Genomic DNA, 26,279 nt, shown 5'->3' with positions numbered 1-26,279 from the left:
TGAGAGTGAACTACATCTGGAATTCTTCAACAATCAAAAATGGATCTTTAATTTACTTGCAATTAAATATCATTTAAAAACATTATTTAAATGTATTATGTAAATGTGCAGGAATGAGGTGATGGATATAAATTGCTTCACAAAACCAATTTTACACTGCAAAATGCACTTCAGTTATAATCACTGCATATTTTCAGTGCCTTTGCTGCATCATTTGGTTATCTGCAAACTCAATTTCACTCATTCACAGCTAAAACCAGACAAATTTCATTTTCTTGGTCCCATATTGACATGCTAATTTCGGCCTTATGGAAGCATTCTTTAAGACACTGTCTCACTCTCCACACAATACCACAAAGACGCAGGGAGCAAAGTTGGGCGGTCCAACAAAGCTTCAAGCTGCGCAAGTTAATTATTTTGTTCTTAACAAGGCGAATACTCTGTGTGGGTCCTTTGTTGCTTCAGACGTTTACTTTCATTTTCATAAATCTCACTTGGAGGCAAACTTCACAGGGGAAAATGGAGGTCGTTATTGCTTATTATTTTCACAGGCATGTTGTACATGTGTGCTGTGATCCTGACAGCATGAAGACAATAAATAACAAGCTCCAAGCTGGATATAAAACATCTTCGTTGCGGTTTCACCTGCTAAAAAGTCATAAGCAGCCGATCAAACGTGTGTGACAAATCCAACAAGACATTAATAGTCCAGAGCAGAATCTATATGTTTGGCCATTGCAAAGCAGCTTACTTAGTTTTGGTCATGCAGAAAAACTTGGAATATCCGGGAACTCATATATCCGGAGGTTCTTACAGAGAGAGATTGTGGGAATGTGAGCAAGAAGCGAGGTGAGGCCATGTCTCAGTTGTGCTAGCTCAGCCTCTCACCCCTCAGGTCTTCGTGCGATCCTTATTTAAAAGTGGGAAGTCCGACGGGACGTGCAGTGAAATTCCAACCAGTGCGATGAAAGAGAATCTAATGAATCAAATCCAATCCTATTAGTTCCGGCCCACATCGCAACACTGAGGCCTTTCTGCTTGCTGATCGGCGATCTACCAGAGCTTGAGAAACAGGGTACCGGACGGATGGACTGGTACATGAAATGAGTTGTGTAATCAACCCAAAGGATCACAGACACATTGAACGGTGTCTATGTGTACGATATAATAAAATACAAGAGACAGTGACCTTGAGAAATTGATTTTTTTAGAAAAAGAGTCAGTTTGAAAGGCACTGTTTTTTAGGAGCTCTTCCAAAACGAGTATGTCTATGGAAGGTTTCCAAAAGAAAATCAGGTAGAAGTCACGTAAATACTATCACATGATAATCAATGTTTTAGTTATCATATAAAGTAAGGACAACAGAAATAAGGAAGCTCAGAGTTGTCGGCGAAGAGGAAGTTGCATAGCTGCTGAAGGTGGCTGAGAAATGCAATTCGCTAATGTACCGCTTTGTAATCCATGACTGCAAAGACACTTGACTTATTTTTGTGTCCTTTCCATTTCTTCCTGTCATTTTTCCTTATTCCTTCTTGTTGTCCGTGCTGGTAGTGACTCTCTCTCTCTCCAGGGAGTGGGAAAAACGGCAGAACAAAGCATCGGAGGGAGCAGGGCTCATTGGGAGTCTGAGCTGGAGGCTTTGTAGGGCAGCCAGCTGGACATACAAAGAGAGTAAGAACGAGAGAGAGAGAAAGAAAGCAAAAGGGGGATGCAGAGCCGGAGAGGTATAAGCACGACGCAGGATATGGGTGTGGGTGCTGCCGAGGCTCGCGGGAGAGGGGGAGGGATGAAGAGTGGAACAGCGTGAACACTAGATCCTGCTTTGTGATCCACTCATGCAGAACTGTTGCCCTCACACCCCTGGCCTTCTATTCTCCAGCTCTGAGCTCTGCATGCCCACCCTTCACCCCTCGCACCCCCATCTCCATCCCTGAGAATTTTTAATCTAATCAGTGTTGGATAAATGTTACTCGTATAAATTGTTCCATTTTAGAATCTGTAAAGGATTCCTAAGAAGAATGGTGCAAGCATCAACAGAACTCCTGTTGGTTGTTGTCGGATGCAAAATGTCTGAGGTCGGTTATAGGTGTGGGGTCAGGTAAGGGTCAAATATGGGTGCTAAACTGGAAGTCAAACAAAATGAAATGATTTTACAGTAAACTAAAATATTAGGAATGTGTTTTGTGAATGTGCAAATTCAACTGCAATGGGGCTGAAAAATAAAGAAAGATAAAGACATGAATATTTTTAATAATAGTATATTTATAATGTTTTATATTTTAAAATCAATGTAATAATTATTTTACATTTTATTCACTTTAAGCGCGAATATTTGTTGGGAGTTTTTTGGCAAATTTTTGGATTTGAAACACTGCATTCCGATGGACCTATTCAGACCGAGGGAAAAATTCGCCCCAACAATATTTTTATCTAAATTTTATTTAAAGAGGTAAATATTTGTTGTTTTGAAACGCTGCATTCATCCAATAACAGAACAGGGTTTTTTGAAAGTAATGCATTTTTGTTTTCTTTTCGCCCAATGAAACTCACAGACCAAGATATAAGCTTTTGTTTTGCTTTGATTCCAGGGTTATCATTCTCTACATATCCACTATCCTATATATCTTTATGATGGCATAAGAGTCTCATTTTTTTCGACCTACTTTTTTCTCTCCGTCTCTCTTTAGGAAGATTAGCGTGTTCTCCATCCCCCTGAGCTGAAGATTAAGGCACAGTTTAAGGGTCAGTGTGAGCTGGAATAGCCCTTTGCAGGTCCACCCTGACACCCCATGGAGGGCTGAAGCGTGGCCATTTTTGGGTCCTCACCAGGGTCGCTCGACATGACCTGCTACCTGGCAGGGGGTACAGTGAAAAGAGAGCATTGAATGAACAAGTGACTAGTGTTTGAAATGCAAGGTCATGGCTTGCAATATGGGTGGTCAGTGAAATCTAAAATACATTTGTTTTAGGAACTTGTTCCACATAAAATACATTGCTCATTTCTCAGAAACAGCTGAACGACAAATAAGTAAATATGTTTTATGTTTATTTTTAGCCACTTTTTTATGTAGGACACAAAATATATATTTTTTATGTAGGACACATAATATAAAATATTATGGCCACTCTTTGCAATATAATGAAAGTGAATGGGGCTGTCAATCATAGAAAGTAGCATAAAACAGACTTGTGCTCTGTATTACAAGTCTTCTGATGTCATGTGATAGCTTTGTCAGAGGAACAGATTCAAATTAAAATTCATTATTCACTAATAACTCTCCCTGGCACATTTATGAGATTAGTAGTAGTGATGTCCAATTAGTGAATTAATCATTCTTTTGAAGCAGATATTTAAAATTAATTGACTTGCCTGATTCACAAAATTGGCCAGAATGATTCATTCACAAATTAAACTGATGCAATGATTTGCTTGCACCAGTTAACAGCTTGCTGGGTGGGAAGTTTATGAGTCAAAATTCTTGTCCGTTCAACACACAAACGTATTGTACATCAACAGAATATCTTAAATAGAGTCATCTGAACCATTTTTGATACCTTTTTGAGAGATTGAAGATACAAATTTTGCAGAAACAAGTTCACCCTGGTGTTTGTGTATAAGAACAATGCTCTTGTACATCTGAGGTAATATTTCTATCGCCCACATCTCTGCATGTGGTTTACAGTCTTAAATGAATTGGGAGTTTTGTAGAATTAAACCCCGAACAGGTCAAGTCTGTTAACTCAGCATGTTTCTTCTGTGCTGAAGCAGCAGGACTGGTGAGTGGAACACAAGATCAGACTGCATGAGACAAATTGCTTCCTCTGTCCCATTTGATTCAACCTCTGTGATGAGTGGGACACATACTGTGTACGCAGAAAGGTACAAATTTCTCCCTTTTTGCTTCGTGAACGGTGAAAAATCTGTGAACGTTTGTGAACCAAAAAAGAAGAAAGAAAGATAAAAGGCCCGTGTCTTCCCTTGTCCTCTTTGCTGCTCAGTAATCAAATTCAACTAGGTTTCTGTTGTCTGATAATTGAAATGTTTAAGTGTGAAAATCGAAATGATCTCTACTTCGAGTGAAACGTCGACAAATGAGAACGTTCCAGTTGCATAAGTGATTCGGTCCGCTCACCTCTCCTCTCTGCATAAAACAGAAATTGTGTTGAGAAAGTGCGAATCCCCCACAGACAAAAGCCAAAGCCATTGGAGAGGGTCAGTTTTGTTTGAAAACACTCCCTCTCTCATGCTTTTGAGAGAGTAGCTTGATGCAGAAATGAAGGGTGTCTACTTCTTCTTTTGTGGTATGGGCCAATAGCAGTCAGGCAATGTTTTTTCGGCCGTTTGATGTTTTAAAGAGCGCAAGATTTTGTCATTCTGAAGAATTTGATCAGTCGACTAGCAGACACTTGATTAATGGAACTGATCCCTTTCGGTATGGGAGATCCCCTTCCATCCCCTCCCCGTTCGCTCCCGGGCCTTGTTTTCCGTCTTTGGGACGTGCAGAACGAATGACACAGATGTTGTTGGAGGAGACAGTCCCCGTCCCTCTCCTCCTCTCCCGCGCTCCCAGCATGGGGCCTGAAACTTGTTTTTCAATCATTGTTTCCGCCAACTTCTTTCCCAAAAGAGAAAAGCGAGGCGAGAAAGAGGAGGGAGAGAGTGGAGGGAGCGCTAAATAAAAGAGGGAGGGAAAGTAAATACAAAGCATTTGTGGAATATAAAGAAAAAACATTCTTTATAACAATCTCCTGATAATTTAGCACCACAAGGACTGTGGGGAGAAGGGTGGATCGGTCTGAACTGCATTTGGGATGGTGTAGTGGAGGGTGCAGAGCCAGAGGAGAGGAGCTTTAAGCTGAAGATGCAGGTGTCAGCATGGCTGCTGTGGGTGGCATGGCTGTGTACCTGGACCGAGGCGGCACGCCAGTGCCAATGCCAGTGCGCATGCCCACCTGAGGAGCAGGTGGCGCAGAGATCAGAGAGGTCGGAGGGAAGAGGGCACCTTCGCCATCGCCTGGCGCACCAGCGGGCAACACACAGGGACAAGGCCCATCGCAGGAAAGGTAAAACTAATGGATTTTTTGGGGAATATAGCACTGCTAGGAAAATTAATCATATAAATTATATTTGCCTTTTAGTTAAATTTTTTGTGAAGAATAAGCACTCAAATAAATAATCAATAAATTTGGAGAAAAAACAAAACAAAAAACTTTTTGTCATTTTTATCCAGGACCAAATGGGGATTTTATTCAGCTTTTTTTCTATTAACCTAATGGCTTCGGCAGCTGATTTCAGGCGTATCAGCATGGGGTCCAAAGCATGAAATCAGAAAGACAGTGATAACTTGATAAAGTCTTTTTCACTTCATGATTTTCGCTTGTGGACACTCTTGATTTAATTTACATGTGAAGAATTTATTAAGTCAGGGTACCATAGCGCATTCAGTTTGCATGACTATTTGAAGTTTTACTGTTTAAAAAGCTTTTGCTGTGTAGTTTATGATATATTTGACCTTTTAGTGACTGGCTTTTGGAAACTGTAGGGAAATGATTAACAGGGAAAAAGTTGCTGTTAAACCCATTTCCTCTTCCTTTGCTATTCTTGGTATAGAATTTATTTACTCATGTTTTATTTATTTGTAAAAAAAAATCTTCCCAACTGAATCCAACTATATTTTTTATAACATGAAATATAAAATACATATTTCGTTTTGTGTTTCAGCACGGTACTACAAAGTTTTATTTCTGAAGTCTGGACAATTCTTGACCACTTGTTACTTGTTACTAAAAGCATGCTTTATTCCTTACTTTAGTCAGTTTTGGTAAAAAAATAAATAATGTTACGCTCAAACTCAGACACTGTTAAGGAATTGGAGGAGACTTATTTATGGGTAAAACGTGCTAAGAAGTTACTCTGGGTGCTAAATCAGCCTGGAGTTCTTTTGCGGTGCTGCTTTAATTCTGTGTTGTGGTATGCAGCTCCATAGTCCCTCAACATCTTTTGTTAGTTGCTGAAAGCTGGTGATCCACAGGCCATCAAGGCACTGCTCTCTGGATCAATATACGTGTCCATCAGTGTGGCCTGCTCTTTTAGGCCACACAATGGACAGTTCTCTAAAAAGCACTTTATTTATATGTGCCTTTCGAGAAAATGAACTGCTGCCGCCTCTGCTTTTCTCTCCTATCCTTTTCTTTTCACTTTCTGTTTTCTCCTCTCTCCGTCTCAACCCCTCAGCGACCGTATTTACACAGACTTAATAGTAACTGGAATTAGCAAGTGTTGCTCCTCAGTGTTGTTTCAGCTCTACAGTAGCAGCTGTCAACTTTCACCTTTTGTTTGCTCTTAACTTTTTTTCTAATCCTTCGGTTGTAATTATTTAAGAAACGTATTGGATCTGCAGCACAGGTTTGTGATATATTGGGACAAGTTTGTTTTATGTGGGAATATTTCATTCTGATTTTTTAATGGTCATATGGTTGGCATATTAAGCAATTTGTGCAGCTTAGAAAGGAAGTTTTTGTTGGCTGTGAGGTCTACTGCTTTCCTGTTTCTGTATGCTGTCATCACAAACATTTGATAGAGGTCTTCAGAACACACATTAAATTACTAACTCAACTAAAAGTGAAATTATGCATGACCACCACCACCACCGACCATGAGGTGACAATAAAAGTAGTCTAGAAGTTGTATAAAAAAAAAGTGGATGTAGTAGGCTATAGAAGAAAAACACAATTTGGCCCAAGTATGTCCCATTGGTTAAACTATGCCGTCTTGAATTCAAACCAAAACATAAACAGAGAGCAAAAGCACGACTTCAGGAAACTTTAGGCCACACGTGTGTAGTTTACCTCACCAATTGTAGGAGCAGTTAGTTAGCGCTGGCTCGTCAGTCATCAGAGGTCATCAGCTCCTGCTGCTTGCCCCAGTCCAGTCCAGTCAGTCACCGGGGCGGGTCTCCATCCGGATGGCGCTCTGTTCAACACTCATACTGAGACGACAGAGACATGACTGTGAAACCTGTAGATCTCAACTCAAATGCTTTTCCGTTATATAACCTGGGAAACTATTCATTTTCGTCGCGGATTTGTAACGCCGATAGTCTGACAGAACAGCGATGCGTTTGTTTATCTTCGTAGATTGAATTCGACGTAAAATGACGAGACACTTTATCAAGCTTTGTTGGGTTTTTGGGATTATTTATAATATTGAAGGTAAGCACAAAGTAAAGCCTAATTAACTGTTTTATTCCAGCGTATAACGTTAACTGTCGCAAGAAATCCTGTAATTCAGACAAGCTATTTATTTATTTATTAATTTAACAAAAAAAGTGATTTCAATGCATAAAATGATTATTATAGAGGCAAACGATATTTTTGTCTGCTTGTTTTTTTGCGACAGATACGGATACATGTAATTTTGTTATTAATGAACAATAATAAATATCTAGTTTTATTTAGGCTACTGGTTTTGTAACAATAATTAAATGAGGAATTTGATTGAATTATTTCGATATTATTATTGAGATTATGATGATAATAATAATAAAAGTGCATAATTAATTTGTTTTGTAATCTAAATGATCACAAATTTGAATGTTCCCTTAAGAATAGATGGATGTAAAATGTTAATTACGCAAACAGTACATGAAATGTTACTTTATCTTTAATCCCCGTCGTCTTTCAATGAAAGTTAACATTTCAGTCTGTAATTCTTAATTTTGTTACATGTTAAAAGTATACGATATATGTAAACACATCATTTTAAAGTTTTATTTACATGCTCGCTTTTCAGCTGTTTCCAGAAGGACATAGGCCTGTTTATAATCTAATACAGAATCCATCTTTATGCACAAAACTGTTTTTTTTAAACAACAAGCTCCTCAAAACCCCATGTAGAATGTCACACTATACTGTGGAAAGTGTAGCATTGCTTTTTTGCAAACTTCCAGCATTTCCCCCAAATTCCTCTACAGTGAAAATGACATAGCAGGACTGTGAGACTCTTGATTTCCTCTCTTTCAGGAAACTGCCCCATCAGAGACAATAGAAACTTTTAATAGTAGAACACATTTTTGCCAAGAATGTAGCGCTCAGATTCTCTATTGTGCACTTCACCCTGAAATGCCTCCTCGTTTCATGCATGAGGAAAATACATAGTTTATTTCAGTTTATGTTTAACAACATTATTTATGTTTATTATTAATTAAAGGGCCCCCAAATCCGACAGACAACAAGGAGTTGTTGTAAGACCAAACCAAATGCTTTTTTTTGTTTCAAGGACACCCTCTCATGCTCATGTGATTGGCATGTTTTGGCGTGAGAGTACAAAGAGACATTGTAGGACATTGTAAGTGGGCCAATAATAGCAGTGGGCCATTCCTGCACTTGGTGCACAGGTGACGGATGTCCTGTTGGTCTACGACTTTGTTTGTGAGTGCTGGGCCTTTGTTCCTCTCATAGTGGGAAAAACAGCCTCCTGCTCTGACTCCGTTTCCTTTCCGTACAGGAAATGTGTTTCCCTTACTCATCGTGGGGTCATCTAGCCATCCTAAACAAAAGAATTCACTGACCTCTCCGGATTGGCATTTGAAAATGTATTTGTTTAGTGGAAGTCACTGTTGTTTGATTCATCCTTTTCGTTTCCCCAGGTTCCAGGCCTGTTTCAGACAGCGGCCTCCCCCGTATCATCCACCATCCCTCAGATGTGGTTGTCCGGGTGGGCAGTCCGGCTACTCTGTCCTGCAGGGCGGAGGGCAACCCTGAGCCCACCATCCAGTGGCTCAGAAATGGCCAACCTCTTGACACGGACAAGATGGATGCGCAATCACAGCCTATCGTTTTGCCAGAAGGAAGTTTGTTCTTCTTCAGCGTCGTCCCTGGCCGAAAGAGTCAGTCCCATGAAGCGGTGTACGCCTGTGTGGCTCGCAACAGTGCCGGGGTCGCGACGAGCAGAAATGCCTCTCTTCATATAGCAGGTTTGAATCATGACAAAGCGTGATGCTTTCTAATATTAAAGGGATAGTTTACCTAAAAATGAAAATTCTGTCAATATTTACCCTAATGTTGTTCAGAACCTTTCTTCTGTGGATCATGAAAGAACATATTTTCAATAACGTTGTCCATACAATGAAAGTCAATAGGGTCCAAAGCAATCTTGATGGTCAGTTTCCACGTAAACTCACCTGTTTGAGGCCGACAGACCTTGATAACAATGAGTGACCCATCTAGACCTACTGAAGGAACAAGAGAGCGAGGAAGCTTATTAAGATGGTTCATGAGATTACTAGAGATCAGATGTCAAAGTTTGCCCTCCTGCCCGAAACAAACAGAGCACTAATTGAGCTCTGAAAGCATGCTGTGTTTGTAGCCCAAACAGATTCCTCAGCTGGCTCGTTTACTCGGCATTCCACTGGATTGGAGCAGGACCAGATTGAGACATTAAATCAATTGTTGCACACAATAAATTTGCGTTTTGTTTACATCTATTCACTGCTAGATCATTTGAGACACGAACAAGCTACGTCAAGAGAGTTGACAATAGGCCTTGATTACTAAAGCAAAAGGGCATTAATGAGAAAAATTAATGAGACATTTGTTCTCTGAAATGTAGCAACTGATTGTTAGCATTTATATTCAAATTTTGATCAGAGACTGACCTTTTAAACTACCTTCAAAATAGGGGTTGGTATGGTTTTATTCAATGGCTTTGAAGGCATATGCTCATGAAGGCAGCATTTATTTGATAAAAAAATACAGTACAAACAGTGCAACTGTGAAATAGTTTTACAATTCAAAATAACTGTTTTCTTTTATAATATACTTTAAAATGTATTTTATTCCTGTGATGGCAAAGCTGAATTTTCAGCAGTCATTATTTCAGTCTTCAGGGTCAAATCAGTCTAATATGCAGATTTGGTGCTCAAGAATGTTTCTTCTTATCATTAAAGTTGAAAACAGTTGTGCTTAATATTGTGTAATGTGTACATAAATCTTACTGTCACTTTTGATCTATTTACTAGTGCTGTCAAATGATTAATTGCGATTAATCACATCCAAAAAAAAAGTTTTTGTTTACGTAATATATGTGTGTGTACTGTGTATATTTATGTATATATAAATACACACACATGCATGTCTATATAAGAAAAATATGTAACGTTTATATATTAAATATTTATATATGATATAAATTATATGAAAATAAAATGTAAATACTTTCAAAATATATGCTGTATGTGTGTGTATTTATATATATACATAATAAATATACACGCACATATATATTGTAAACAAAAACCTTTATTTTGGATGGCTTGACAGCACTACTATTTACTGCACCCTTGCTGAATAAAAGTATTAAGTAAAAAAAAAATCTTACTGACCACAAACCTTTGAACAGTAGTAACTATATTATATTATATATACACTCATTCTGACCACATGTGTGATTTTCAGCTCTGCGAGAAGAGTTCCATGTGCAGCCCAGTGACGTGGAGGTGGCGGTTGGCGAGGTGGCTGTGATGAACTGCAGCCCACCTGTTGGACATCCTGAGCCCAATGTAACCTGGAGGAAAGACGGGATCCTAATCAACAGCAGCAATGAACATTACACTGTGAGCGCAAAACATACTCTAATTAGACATTGTTTTCTTATTTAGTCGGTTTGATTTATCGGCTAAGGTTTTTTCTTGAGAGCCCTTCCATGTGTATGTCTGTAGAGGGCAGTGTGACACAGAAAGTGTATCACAGAGATAGACCTGTACCTTAGGACCCTGAACATTGTTTTGTGTGCCTGGATGACAGTATATTTCTGCATATCTGCATTTATAGGAACTGAATGGTAAACTGATCATTGCACCAGCCCAGAAGAATGACTCTGGAGTTTACAGCTGTATAGCCTCAAACATAGTTGGAGTGAGAGAGAGCCGAGCGGCTCGGCTGTCTGTATTAGGTAAGACTCTATCTTTGCTCTAAAAGAGTATGAATAACTTATTAAAGCATGGAGACTCATACATCTGACCTTCTTCCTCAGCTAAGCCAGTGGTACTGCGTAAACCAGAGGATGTTTCAGTGCAGCTTGGAGCGTCTGCACAGTTTTTCTGCGAGGCTGATGGTGACCCCATGCCTTCTGTAGAGTGGAGCAGAGAAAAAGGACCTCTACCCAATGGCAGGTCAGATCATGTTTTAATAATATAGAATCAGTATATAGTATTATAGTCCCCCTGCAGTAGTTGAAAGAACCTCCAGGGGTCTGCAAGCCCCCAGTCACTAACTTCATTTGCATACCATAAGGATTATGAAATTCCTTACAATTCACATTCCTAATCTTATATTACAATCGCATTTTCCAGATATTTAATCAACCCCGACCACAGTCTCCAAATCCACTATGTGACGGCTCAGGACATGGGCAGGTATACCTGCACTGCGGAAAATAAGCTTGGGGTGTCTGTGGCCAGCGCACAGCTTCTTGTAGAGGGTAAGAATGCATGTTATCAGTCAAGTAACAGCACTTAAAGGGATAGTTCCCCCAAAATGGAAAATTCTGTCATTAATTACTCACCCTCACGTCATTCCAAGCCTGTAAAAGCTTTGTTCAGCTTCGGAACACAAATTAAGATATTTTTGATGCATTCCAAGAGCTCTATGACCCTCCCATAGACAGCAAGGGTCCTAATAAGATCAAGGCTCTGAAATATAGCAAGGAGATCGTTAAAATAATCCATCTGACATCAGTAGTTCAACTGTAATTTTACGAAGCTACGAATACTTTTTGTGCTCAAAGAAAATAAAAATAACGACTTTATTCAACAATTTGTCTCCTCCGCGTCACCCTATAGCACCATTTTGGAGAGTATCACATATGTAAACAACGTATGCTGGTCTGTGTCAGCAGCACCGTACGCGTATACGCTGTTTACGCTTTGATTTGAATGTAAACAACATCCGCGTACATACGTTGTTTACGTATGTGATACTCTTCAAAATGGCGCTATAGGGTGATGTGGAGGAGACGAATTGTTGAATTAAGTTTACATTTTTGTTTTCATTGCACACAAAAGTTTTCTCGTTGCTTCATAAAATTACGGTTGAACCACTGATGTCACAAGGATTATTTAACGATGTCCTTGCTACATTTCAGAGCCTTAATCGTGTTAGGACCCTTGCTGTATATGGAGGAGCAGAGAGCTCTCGGAATGCATCAAAATATCTTAATTTGTGTTCCGAAGATGAACAAAAGTCTTACAGGTTTGGAACGACATGAGGGCGAGTAATTAATGACAGAATTTTCATTTTTGGGTGAACTATGCCTTTAAACCTCTTCCTAGCATGCCATTTGTTGAGATAAGTGATGTCTGGCTAATATATGTTACAGACGTAGGAAGCACCAGACTGAGAGACCTACACAAGGAGCTGTCTGCCTTACGCGTGAGCCTGGAGAACGTCACAGTTATGAGTACTGCCTCCAACATGTCTCAAGTCGCGTGGAGGGTAATGCAGCTCATGCACCACACTTTAAATAATTGTATTTTCATTTTAAAGTAGCATCATGTCATCAGTGTTTTCTCTTCTGTTGTCTTTCTGTTTGTAGTTACAGTCGTCAATGTCACAGCCTCATTATCTTGAAGGCTTTGAGGTGCTGTATCGCTCTCTCCTGCCGGCCAGCTCAGACTGGACAGCTCAAAGGGTTCCTCAGCCTGGCCTTCACACACATGTGGGACCTCTGAAGAGAGGCTACAAGTATGAGTTCAAAGTCCGACCCTATGGCAGCAGCTTGTATGGCAGGGAGAGCAACACCAGACACTTACGAGTACCAGAGATAGGTGAGAATCTAGAACATTCTTTAAAAAAAAAGGACAGTGGTCAGTGGTGGTATCATGGTCAAAGATGGTAATACCATGCTGCTTTATTAATGATTACCATATATCATAGGAAGTCAGTCGCCTAATGGTTAGAGATTCGGACTCGTAATCCAAAAGTTGTGGGTTCGAGTCTCGGGCAGGCAGGGATTGTAGGTGGGGGGAGTGAATGTCCAGCGCTCTCTCCACCCTCAATACCACGACTGAGGTGCCCTTGAGCAAGGCACCGAATCCCCAACTGCTCCCCGGGCGCCGCAGCATAAATGGCTGCCCACTGCTCCGGGTGTATGTTCACGGTGTGTGTGTGTGTTCACTGCTGTGTGTGTGCACTTTGGATGGGATAAATGCAGAGCACGAATTCCGAGTATGGGTCACCATACTTGGCCGTATGTCACATCACTTTCACCTTCGTCACTTTTGCATGGTACTCCAAAGTACTTTAATCCAGGGTTGTTATTATTATTAACTAAAAACATGAACATTTTTGTTACTTGAACAAAAGCTTTAAATAAAATAAAATAAATTTAAACTAACATTTAGTTTAACTTGAATGCTAAAATAACTAAAACTAATAAATAAAAATGAACAAAAACTATATAGGCATATTTAAAAAAACAAAATAAAAATTACAAAAAATACTACTAAATCTTGAGCTAAAATAAAAATGAAACAGAAAATATAAAAATAAAATAATAATAACAGAAACTATAATAGTATATCAACAATATTAAAATAACACTACTATGTAACAGAAGTCATGTAACTTCTGATAGTTAGCTCTTTTGTACTTATGCACCGTCATTCAAAAGGTCAGCGTTCACCTGACACTGAAGACTGAAGTATTGATGCTGAAAACTCCGCTTTGCTATCACAGAAATAACTTACATTTTTTAAAATATATTAAAATAGAAATGGTTATTTTAAATTGTAACAATATTTCACAATATTAAAATTATTTTTAATATTAATATTATTATTTTATTGTATTTTTGATCAAATAAATGCAGCCCTGGTGAGCATAAGAGACTTTTTACAGAAACAGTTAAAAAAAATGTACTAACCCTGAACCATTGGACTATTAAAACAAAGCTGTCACCATGTGCTAACTGTAACCATGTGCCTTGTTCTCAGTCCCCAGCGTGCCACCTCAGGATGTGTCCATAACAATGCCCACTGACCGTAACGACACTGTGCACCTCAGCTGGGAGCCTCCACCTCATGACGCTCGCAATGGAATCATTCAGGGATATCAGGTATTACTAGCGTAAAGACACTCATTGTGAAACAATGCTAATAATGCCCCGAGAGGCTGCTATAACACTTCAGAGAGTAATTAGAGTCACTGTTTTTATCAGTCCTAAATTAAGTTTCTGACCACAAAATTTATGCTCATTTTCCGCTGATGTGTTTTCTTTGCATTAGCAGAGACTGCTGCACCATTACAGTCTATTATTGTGATATTGTCAATATCATGTTGACCTAAAATCATATTAAAAAATAAATAAATATATATAGCCGCCTGCTTTATTTTACCATGCTGTTGTTTCTGACAGGTGTGGTGTGTGGAGTCAGGGGAACAAAAGTCTTTTAACTGGACGGTGGACAGTGGAACACACAGTATTGAGATCAGCACACTGCAGCCTGGAAAACTGTTCTGGGTCACGGTGGCTGCCGTTAATGGGGCGGGAGTGGGGGTCCAAAGCAACCCATACAAACTGCTCATAGGTAAGCGAAGAAAACACTACGGTATAAAACAATAATTCTAAAGCGTAATCTACTCAGTATGTCACCTGTTGTTCTTTTTTTTACAGAGTCGAGGCAGGAGGCGACACCGTATCAGACAGGCATACTCAGTATGTCTCATTTCCTTGCTGTGATTAAAGAGCCGGTATTCATTGGCAGCGCTGGCACCCTCCTGTGGTGTGTTTTGATGATTACTGCTGTGTTTTTGTATAGGAGACATGTCAGACCCACCAACCTGGGAGGCAAACACTCAGGTAATCTATAATAAAGTGTCAATTTACTTCCTTTTTTCTATACACACATAGTCATACAATTATAATTGTCTGTTTCATTTATAGGCTTATATAGACTTGAAAGTGAAGATCTCATCATCAAACACAGGTAAAATATAAGATGTTTGATTTAAAAATACAGTAATGAAAGCATAGTACATTGATGATTTCTATAGAGGATCATCGCTGTATTCCACGTGACAAAAAAGATGTTTTGATAAATCTAAATTATGAGATAAAAAAAAAAATGTATGACATACTAATTGGCAATTATGAGATAAAGTCTTCTTGTATTGTATTTTTTTTAGAAGTTATTTATCTCATAGTTATGGCTTAATATCTCATTTGTCAATATACTTTATCTCATCATTTATCTAAAAATTTTAACTGTTTATCTCATAATCATAATTTACCAAAGCATGATTTTTTTTCTTATGTAATATTATATTTGTAAAATAGGCTTCCATAAGTAACTGAGTCACCATCCTTATAATTTCCTTTCTAGAATGGCGGCACCAGACTCTCCGTGGATATCTGAAGGCTGGAGGCCAGATTCCAGCAGTGAGCCCAAGCAGGGCCTTTGGACCCCGAGTCAAGAGAACTCTGGCTTCCGGAGGACCAGTAAGTCACAATTTTAGTTAAAATACATTGTAATAACCTTCCCTCGAGTTCACTTCTCTTTTTTTTTCTCTCGTCATCTCTCCGGATGACAGATACGTCCTTATAACAACCTTCAAAATACGCCTGTCACCCCTCAAGTCACGACTCTGCAGAATCCTTATCAACTCTAATTACCGTTGACATCTTGGCACATTATGTAAATAAGTCTGTTTTTTACCTCCCTACTGACAGCTCTGCCCATCTCGGCTAAAAAGGACCCCAACCCCCTGCGGTCAGCCGTCCCGATTGTACCAGATAATTGCGGCGTCTATGGCACCTTTTATGTGGATCTAACCGGCAATGGACTAAAGACATTTAATAGTCCAGGTCGCTGTCCCAGAATGCCTCATAGCAAATCTCAGCTGCATAACTCCGAGACCGTTCGGATCACCGAACCCATCGTCAAAACTGCCGTTGTGAGGGAAGTGCAGGCATTGCCATGGAAACGTGCCCTCCCTGCCCAGCCCAACATGGGAGTTCTGAAGGAATCGTGGGAGAAAAATTACAAGCGTGGTGAGACATTTATTCGTTCAGCCAGTCATTCAAATTAATTTCGTCCAGCTGTAACACGTGTTGTTATCTACTTCCAGAGCTGCATGCGGTAAAAAGTGCCCCATTAATGCCCGTGAGTCAACAAGCACGGGCAGTGTGCAGTGCACCAAGTAACCATCAGCAAAGATTCAGTCAGCACCCTGCAGGTTTGAACATCAGCGTGTCTCGCGTTTAATATGCTATTCTCATTACGCTGTCTATTTATTAGAACTCTTCTAAGCTGGTCTACATTCCCTCAGGTGGTGTATCAAAGTCTGTGAAGCCGCTGAGTTCTCCGCGTATCCTGGACTACTCTGCCTCTCTGCAGCTGGTGGACATCTTACCCAGCCCTCCGCCTCTTCCCATGGAGGACAACCACAGCCTCAGCTCAGAGGAGGAGTGAGAATCACACCTACACACAAAGCAAAATTTAAATGTGCAGAGATTTTATTGCTCATTTATAGCCAAGTTGAACATGTTGGTAAAACTTTATAATAAGGTTCAGTTGGTTAACTTTAGGTAATGCATTAGATATCTTGAAGTAACAAAGAACAATATTTTTTCAGCATTTTTTAATCTAAGTTAAAGGAATAGTAATTAAAATTCTGTTATCTTTTACATACGCCCATGTCGTCTAAACCTCAATGAAGTTTCTTCCGGCTGGAGGCATCATTGTACAAGAGAAAGAAAATAGTGGATAGCTGAAAGGGACACAAACTAGACACAAAATAGAAATATTAGGTGTAGTGTGCTAGCTAGTATGAATTAATTTACTGGTCAAAGGAAAAATTATTCATGCACTCATATATCCCTCAGGTCTACCAGATCCACTAAGTTGACAGTTGACATTGGCTCTCAGCAGTCTGTGTGTGCTGCCTCTGGGCTCCAGGGTCCCGCTACGGTTACTACAGGCTGTCCAACTTACCACAGCCCAACCCAGCCAAGCCCGACCTACAGCCACCTGTCCACAGCTTCCTTCTGTCTGTCCACTGATGACTACCAGGACACCACGCTCAGTACTCAGGGCCACACTCATTACATGGAAATCAGCCCCAAACCACAGGGGCAAAGGTAAAAGAACACCTGTGTCCTGAGAGAACATATATGTGAAGGGAGTATCAAGACAAGGGCTAATTGTGATGTCTCCCAACAGTGCATCCCATCAAAGTTCTCCTTCAATGCCCCGTCCGTTCTCTCCCACACCCACGTTTGGTTACATCTGTGGGCCTGACGACCAGGAGATGGATGATGAGCAGGAGTCTCAGGCAGTCGGCCTCAGGAGAGCCACACTGAGGAGCATGCCCTCATCTTGTTGCAGCGAATGGGAGGGTTCGTTGTGGAACGGATGGGGTTCGGTGTCCGAAAGCAATGTGACGAGTGCTAGAACAAGTATCATCAGTTCCTCTGACTGCTCGTTCATAAACGATGCAAACTTTGCCCGCGTCCTGGCTATGACAGCCGAATCCATGAGTGGTACTTTATCAGGCAAGTTAACTCTTTTCAGCTTCTGCAGAATTAGGTTGTTTTCATTTGAAGTTCTAAGTTGGCTAATAGCAAGTACAGCTGTATTTGCCAGAAATGTCCACTAGGTGGAAGAATCTGCTCACGCAGTCGATGCTCTATCAGCAGCTCCACACAGATTCACCACCCCTGAAAACTCTGCTAATTTCCACAGAAATGAAATTAAATAAAATAAAAGTGGCTGTTAAATGAATACATGTAAATATTTTGACTCATTTTAATCTAGCTTTCAGGTACGACAAGTTTGTAGTACTCTTACATCTTAAGATATATTTTACTTTGTTTAAATGTGTTCTTCAAATTTCTACAAACTTGTAATTTATTATAAATTTGACCACACAAGTTGCCAAAAGCTGTGATCACATTTCACTTTACTTTGCTGCTCACCAGCTTTTCTCAATTCATCACTGTCAGTCACTAGTTTTTCCAGCTCCGCAGGGCTGTAAAATTATTCTGCATCATTTGCATAGTCAACAAAAAAGCATTATGTAAATACTTGCTGCAATTAAGTTCTTTTGAAATGATTCATAATTATGTAAGACATAAACAGTCTATACAGTGCAACCAAAGTATTTTGGCACTTTAGTCTCACTTAAAAATGTTTTTATGTCATTGCATTAAATAACAAGGCATGAACACAAGTGGCTTTTATTCTATAGAAAGACAGCACAAGCAAAACGTATCACAAAAAAGAAGTTTGTTAGGTTTTAAATGATAGATGAAGACCATGCTTTTGGACACTCAGGTTGTCAAATTTTAATGGAACATGTTTATAGTTAACTTGATAAACTACACCTGTCTTCAGCTTGAAACCAGTGCATTATAATAGCAAAAATGGCTCATAACAATGAAGTTAGTTCTGAGAAAAGCTCTAGCATTATCTGATTTGATATTTTGTTATCTAATGCAATCACATTCAGACTGTTAGAAGTGTTATTCCAGTGCTTTTGGGGATCGTTGCATAACTAGATGGGAGAACTGTATTTGGGAGGAGAATTTTGATCAGATTCACGGGGCACTGCAGCATTACGCTTCCCAATGAGACAGTGAAAAATAGCAGCGCTACTTTGGTACAATGAGAAATAATGGGATTTGAGGGCCTGTCTGCAAATTGTCTGAGCTCCCCCACCATCCTTTCTGAAGTTTCAGCAAATCAATCACGGCTTTCAAAAGAGAAACCTACAGGGACTTTCCTCTCTCCATTTGCTGATTGTTTCCCCCTTTCACTTTCTCCCTGTCTATTATTCAATCTCCGTGAATGCATCAGGTTAAATGACTAGTACATTGTAACCAGCGCCGTTGTGCGTTATCATTCAGTGTAATAATGGTGAAATTGGCTTGTACATCTTTATACGTATTAACAGATTGCTTTTCTTTGTGTGTTTTGTACCTATGTGCATGCGCATGCATTCATCTCCCTTGATTTCCTTCATGATGTGTGTGTGATCCTGCATTTTCTGCAGATTTCTCCCCGCCTGCATCCCCCCTGAGCGTTCTGTTCCCCCCTCGAGAGTGTTTTGGAGAGGTGGAGCCACTGCCTGTGTGGGACTGGAGCACCGCGTGGGTGGAGGAGTTGGAGGCCCAGTTTAAAGCCTCCAGAGAGGCCAGAAGAACCCCCACATCTAGCCGACACTCAGGCATTGAGCACTGGCGAGGACATCTGGAGACCCCTTCGCACCGATGATCAACTTGCACATGCCTAGAGGTCGTTTATGGACTACATTTCCCTGCGTTCCTCAGGGCAACCCCCCTTCCTTGTAGTTTCGACGGGCTTGGGTATGTGTAGCAAGGTCAATTATATAGAAGAAGAACACTGCTGCAAGGTACAGTAGGTGCAGTTTATATGCCACATATGGACAGTTGAGTTGTACCACACTATAATAAAGACTATTGTACAGGACGTTTATATTGGCATACAAAGAAATGTAAATAAACCAATTTTATTTAATAATCCTCCACATACGATTTTATAAAATCACATACGCTTTTATATGACAGAGATATCTAAAATACACAGGAAATATTATACAAGACGTTTTTGTATTTTAGAAGTCCTTTTTTATTATTTTATAATTAAAATACATTTCTTTTTTATTCTACATTGAAAAATGTTAGTTAATTTTGCATTTGAATTGGAAAATAATTGTACTAAATGTTAGAAATTTTAGAACGATTTTTTTACATTTTTATTGTTGATTATTGTTTTGTTGTATGAACGTAGTTTGTTCCGTAGACATACTGTTTTAGCTGTCAGGTTTTTTTTTTTACGTATGTCATAAATATTCCTCAGAATTGCTGCACTACTAAAAAGTCACAGTTTAATTACTTCTATTTTTACTAATTGCCTTTTTAAAGTCAATAAAAAGATTATAAGCGAACATTTTAATCGTAAGTATCTGCCTCTCGGATCACTATGACATATGTTTGTGTTTGTTGCATTTGTGTCCAACTGAACATGTACGGCCCTCCAGAGCGCTAATCCTCACCGCAAGCTAGCAGCAACAAATCAGACAACCCTAGACACCCGTTGGACACACACACACACACTCTCACAGAAAACACAAGTGACCATGGCATGACTGCAGAGGGATTATCGCTTGTCCCCTTCTCTCTCTCCCTACGGCCATATGCTTGGCACAAAAACACACCTCCCCCATTACACACTTTTATGCGTGTGCACACAAACACAGTTCAGATCTACAGCCTTGAATTTGTCTATGGCCAAAAAGGCATCTTTTTATAGCCTGCTGGTAATCCTTTGACCCAGTTTGCCATGCAAGAGCACACTAAAACGGTACCAAGTTTTGCTTCTCTCTTGCTCGGTTTCTTTCATTCATTTGTCACAGAAGAGCACCCCACATTTGTCTGCAAGGATTATTTTGCCTGAAATAATTCTCTCTTATAACTTGATTAGGTTTTTAGAAGTACTTCTGATCAAAATGAATGCTGATAAATGATTGAGATTAAATATTCAACAAAATTTATGCATTTTTTACCTCAATCCACAAGGTAAAAAAAAGTCACAGCTGTGAGATATAGTTGAAATTATGAGAGAATATGCTGCAAATACAAGAATTGGTCACAATTGTGAGAAATAGAGTGGCAATTCTAATATAAAGTTACTCATATGATAACAAGTAACAAACATGACAAAGTCCAAATTATGAGACGTAAAGTTGCAATTGTGCAATATAAAATTGCAATTATAAGAAATAAAGTTACAGTTTTGAGAAATAGTTGCAATTATGATGTAAATCCACAAATAGAGGAAATTAAGTCACAATTGTTAGATATAAAGTCGCAAATATGAGAAATAAAGTTGCAGTTGTGGGATATATAAAAAAAATCAAATACAATAAATATTAACAAACTTGAGAAATAGTCTCAGCTTATATAAATATAAAATTGCAAATATAAAATTGCAACTGTGAGGCATAAAACTGCAAATATGAGAAAGTCAGAATTGTGAGAAATTATGTTACAATTATGAGATAAAAAGATGAAACTGAGAAAAAGTTGGTATTAGGATATAAAGTTGCAAATGCTAAAAATTTCAGGCACAATTGTGACAGTCAACTGAGAAATAACGTTTCAATTGTGAGATAGAAAAAGTCACAATTGTTAGATATTTAAAAACTGCAGTTATGAGAAAAAGGAACAACTTTAAATAGAAATTGTAAGATGCAAAAATGTCCTGTTATTTTTATTATTACTATTACTACTATTGTCATTTTGTAAGGTGGAAAAAGGCTTCTATAAAAAAAAGATCATTTCAAAAAGTAATACCTCACATCTGCTCAACAATCTGCATAACTCGAGGTATCATTCAGTACCAAAAAATGGTACTGCACCAAAGTTTAATACTTAATGTTTGTTCAAATGTCAGTATAAGTGATGGCAATAATAATGACTTTAGCAAGTAACACTTAAAATTCATATGCCAGGGAAATTTAAAACCAAACGTCATTGTTTCCAAATTTCTGTCAGACCATTTCTAAATTCTGTCAGCCCCAAATGTTTCCAGGAATAGTTAGCACATGGGACAGATTTGCATTGCGGCTCTAAATTATCAGCTAAATTGACATTAATGTCCAACACCTGAGTCATCATCTCTCTCGACTGCATCCGTCAACACACTAAATGAAAATTAAAGCCCCTGTGTAGCGCGCCATCCAGTTGAGTGGGCTTACCCGGGGTCTCGTGCCCAGTCGGAGGTTCAGAAGACGGGTGTGTGTGGAGATGAGAAATGGCAGAGTGTTTTGCACAGACCCCATGGGATCCAGCCTTCTGTTGGCCTTCACTGACCCAGATCTGCCCCGAGAAAGATTAAACTCAAGGGTCCTTCTGTTCCCTAAAGCCTATGCTCCACAGGCAGGATACACAAATCCAAACAAGTTCGACTGGAGCTGTGGAGAGAAAAGAAAAAGCATTTATGTGCAATTGGTCAAGAATTGCAGAGATTACACCAAACAGTTGACTGCGTATTCAAGAACCTCTCACGGGCCGATGGTTTGGTTTATCTCGAAGGCGCAAACATTGCTCACTTGCCACATAAATGAGTCCTCGTACCTAGCTAACAGCCTGGCAGCTGTGCGACTCTAAAGCTAATATAATTCTTTTCTCGTCTCTAAAGAGCATTCAGCCGTTTTAACCCGGTGTTCGTCGTAAAACATCTTGACATTGATTTCAAAGTCAAATGCCAAAGCTGCTGTTTTACTAGCTTGTTTGAACATTGTCCTCTTGGTTTTAATGTGGCAATTGCATGTGCTTTGCATACATTAAATGAACAATGAAGTTGAAGGCATCCATCTCAGGGTTCTGTAATTAACATGGAAATGGGAGAATGGTATTTTGACTGTGTTTTGCTCCCCTCTGGCCCTCCTGGGCGTGTCTCCACTGACACAAAGCTAATGAATGAGCTAGTGATTTATGGGTAGTGGGTCTCCACTTAAGGAGGAGTGCGTGTCTTGACTACTTGGTCTGAATTCTAAGGAGACCTTCAAAAGTGAAAGCTCAGATGATCTCTGTACCCTTTACCTCTCTCAAGAAATTGCGTCCTCCGTGTGATCCACCTCTAGAATTGATTCATACTGAAAATGATAATCATGAGAAGAGCCTTCGACTGGCTGCTCAAAACTTAAATCCCATTGTTTGAGGCTTCGAAAATCTAATAGCACAAATGAGTACCTACATGGTTATGATTGACCAGAATGGAATGTGTTATTGGATCAACAGCCTTGTTAAAAAGGGGTGTTTAGTTCCAACTTGCTCCAACAGCTGCTTTGAATGTTCTAGCAATCATACAGACCTTACTTAGCTGGTTGAGGGTTGTTTAATTAAGGTTGGGGAGAAACTCTGCAGGAAACTAGACACCTTAGGGTTATTTATTTATTTATTTATTTTGTACATGAATAGTACTCTTCCAGAATTAGGGTACGGGTGGGAACTTGGCCCGTTCTCTCTCTCTGTGTGTGTGTGTGTGTGTTTTTTAATTAATTAATGGAACCGAATGACACGTTTTAATTTGCACCGTTCTGTGACAGAGACTTGCGGTTCTTATTAATCAACGCTGCTATAAAATCTACAGCGTAAAACGGGAACATACTGTAGTTCAAATACAGAACGAATGACTCTTGTGAGCCGGTTCTTTGTAGTGAATCAAATACATAGAGCGCAACCAGTGTACATGATTCCCGAGTTAATGAATTAGTATTAGTGAATCAAAAACAATAAGCACAATAAGCGTAGCGGGATGCCAGAGTAATAATAATTGATTCTAAAGAGTCGGTTTAACGTTAGTGGATCAAAGCAAAATAACATATGGGGTAAAGTCCGAATCTCGAACGAATGACTCAAATGAGTCGACTCTTTTTAATTAATCAAACACAATTTTACTAACTGTGATATTTAATTCACAACCTGTTAGTCAAATATACACATCAGCATTTTAAACAGCAGTACTAAATATATTACTAGATATTTGCTGTTTACTACAGTTATATTAATGTTTATTCCTTAAAATTAATATATCGTTAATGAATCGGAACACCGGGTGTCCTGACATTTTATCCTAAAGTTACCCGATTCTCTTTCCTTGCCAGGACCAAACATTATGGATGGAAGTGTAACGTTACCGGAGGTAACGTAAAGAGCGTTGTTTATTTTTATATTCTCCTTTTTTCACTCATTGTCTATATAAATACACACTGCTTTTTATGTCTACATGTTTTTCTCACCTCAGGCTAGCGAGTCTCAGGTGGGAGTGATTCAGTCTTTGTTTTTCTTCTTTCATTCTTTACCGTCTACTTGCTTTATCTAACTCCCTGTTCCTTTCTCCACACTTGTGTTTTCTTCAATCCTCTTCCCCACTCCGTCTTCGCCCCCCTTTCTCCTCCTCAGCATCCAGTGTTGCCCTGGAAGAGGTAATTTCATGCCCCTCAGTGGCGGTTCGGGTTCAGCCAGGTGCACGCGCGCCTGTTGTAACCGTGGAAACCGAAGATTAGAGGTCACGGAGTAGTCCCGCCTCGTCTTTGTTGTTGAAAACTTGAGGCCTGAATAAACTAAATAACGACCTAACTACATAGCTAATTAATTACTTTAATTATTTAAAAACTTTTAAATAAATTTTCAAAAAACATTCATACCATCAATTATATTTAAAATACTACTAAATCCATTAAAAGTTGTTACTGAAAATAAAATGTATGAAATAAAAACTTCTGTTTTTCCATTTAGTTTAACTTGATGTACTAAAAGTAAAACTGAAATAAAATGAATAAAAACTATACCCTACATACATTACAATAAAAGACAAAGTTAGTCAAATACACACACAGATTCATACTAGGGCAAACCCATATAGCTCAGCAAATGCATTTTATTTAAACAAAACAACAAGGACTACCAAAAAGTTAGTCAAAGGAACATAATTTTGGTTTTTTGAATGAAATACATTTCCTCACAATCTCCAAAACACTCCTTAAAAAAAGACAAGTACAATCGTTCACAACAGTCGTCAAATGACAAACTCTCTTGGCTCTGAAAAGAAAGAGGGGAAGAAAAGAGCACATTCTCTTGTGACCGCAACGACGGGGATCCACAGACGGAGACGAGACGGACAGACAGAAGCGTCCTCGGCTCAGTTAGGTCGTGAGGCTGGCTGTCTAGCTGGCTGGTCAAACAACACATATTGTGCTTTCTATTTTTATTTTTTTGTAGTTGTTCTCCAACACAACGAGAGTGCAATATTATGCTTTGAAATGCTGCTGTATACATTTCTACAAAAGGTTGGCACATTCAGACATTAACTTATCTATAATATCGGAGCTTTTAACATGATTTCATTTCTTCTTTCATGTATAAATACAATATACTCTTCTTTCCTGGCATCTGGACCCCATGTAAAAAGCTTCAACGGATGATTATTTACAGTGACAGCGTGATGAAAAATGCCCCCATGAAGGTCATAAATAACAATAAGAACAATAATTAATAACGTAATCAAAAGTCCCAGATTCACGCTCTGAAATCTATACACTCGTCCACTTCGGTTCTTCTCTTCAGCTTCCGAATGAAAACAGAGGGATATCTAAGTCAAACTTCCTGCGTCTCACAGCCTTCCCTTATCTCATCTCCTGGAAGAGAAGCAAAGGAGAAAGAAGATAAACTTTTAATTTAAAGCTGACAGAATAATATGTTTGATGCAAATACTGGCATTTGAAAGCAGCTTAGACCAGTTTGGACCATATAGATGGGTTTTATATGGAAAATGCTGGTCATTATATCAGCTCTACCACTGTAAATGTGGCCAAAATATATCCTACATTGGTAGCTAATGGTTTAACTGGTCATTTAAACTAGTCAACCAGCTTAGCTGGTCTATTCAGCCCATAATTGTAAAAGGACAAAAGAAAGCCTTTTTGGTTTGGTATGTCTATAGATGACAATGCAGCAGGGATTGTCCATCATGTGACGTGACAAGATCTGAGGATGCAGAATAAAGGCAATCTTAGGGGCAGACCCCTTCTCCCCTCTCTCCGTCAAGCACCTATTCACGCTCTCTGTCCGACTGGAAAGATAACGCTAACCACCGTGACAGGACGGGGTAACCCGAAACTCTCTCCCTGGGGAATGTATAGCCCTCTTTTATGTGGCCTGTCTTTTATGTTCCAGAGGGGGTAACCTGAGAGGGGGTCACACATCTGAAGAGACGCTTCAGCCCATATGGAGTGACCTTAGATCTGAATAACACAGTTCCCATCACACAACTATTCATGTCTATAGGGAAACACTGTTAAAAAAAAAAAAAGAGTGTTATGGCCCCTTTAAATCTATCTATTTATTATGTACAAACAATAACCAAAGATCATTGCTTATTTTTTTACCGGCATTTAGAGCTGGAACTCTTTGGTTAATACAGCAGATATAGTAAGGAAGAATATGACAACATTTTCTAAGTGTGTCTACTTTTGTATTTGAGAGCTGTAAAACTTGGTTATAAATAATCCTGCAAGTGTTCGATATGAGAAAAAAAATAATTTTATAGACAGATCATTCTGTTGTAGCATCTCTTCTGTTATAAGTTCTCCAAGCAGTGGGGAAAGCACTTCAGAGGAAGTGTCTGATTGCTGGCTAAAAGTCCCGTGCCTCTACAGAACACTTACACTATGTGCTGAACAGCCAGATGGACAGT

The 26,279-nt window shown here is 39.2% G+C and overlaps 2 protein-coding genes across 2 annotated transcripts in view; one reads left to right on the top strand and one right to left on the bottom strand.

The window, feature by feature from the left end:
• Positions 1–6,925: 6,925 nt before the first annotated feature.
• LOC306865647 (roundabout homolog 4-like) lies at positions 6,926–19,963 on the top strand. The gene is made up of 19 exons (XM_079410376.1): positions 6,926–7,212; positions 8,649–8,975; positions 10,456–10,613; positions 10,831–10,951; positions 11,033–11,171; positions 11,352–11,479; positions 12,377–12,492; positions 12,593–12,824; positions 13,992–14,113; positions 14,414–14,585; positions 14,672–14,857; positions 14,942–14,984; positions 15,381–15,496; positions 15,728–16,048; positions 16,126–16,233; positions 16,327–16,465; positions 16,883–17,137; positions 17,220–17,551; positions 19,051–19,963. The coding sequence occupies exons 1-19, from the start codon at positions 7,155–7,157 to the stop codon at positions 19,269–19,271; spliced, it is 3,294 nt and encodes a 1,097-aa protein (XP_079266502.1). The 5' UTR covers positions 6,926–7,154; the 3' UTR covers positions 19,272–19,963.
• Positions 19,964–24,445: 4,482 nt separating this feature from the next.
• The window catches only part of LOC306865646 (roundabout homolog 2-like), a 76,469-nt gene continuing 74,635 nt past the window's right edge, over positions 24,446–26,279 (bottom strand). Inside the window, exon 27 of the mRNA XM_079410375.1 lies at positions 24,446–25,221. Coding sequence (XP_079266501.1) covers positions 25,210–25,221 — 12 coding nt within the window. The 3' untranslated portion in view covers positions 24,446–25,209. The remainder of the gene's footprint in view (positions 25,222–26,279) is intronic.

Source organism: Barbus barbus (assembly GCF_936440315.1).
Source record: "Barbus barbus genome assembly, chromosome: 47".
NCBI lineage: Eukaryota > Metazoa > Chordata > Actinopteri > Cypriniformes > Cyprinidae > Barbus > Barbus barbus.
Note: the sequence above shows the minus strand (reverse complement) of the source record. Positions and strands in the feature narration are given on the sequence as shown.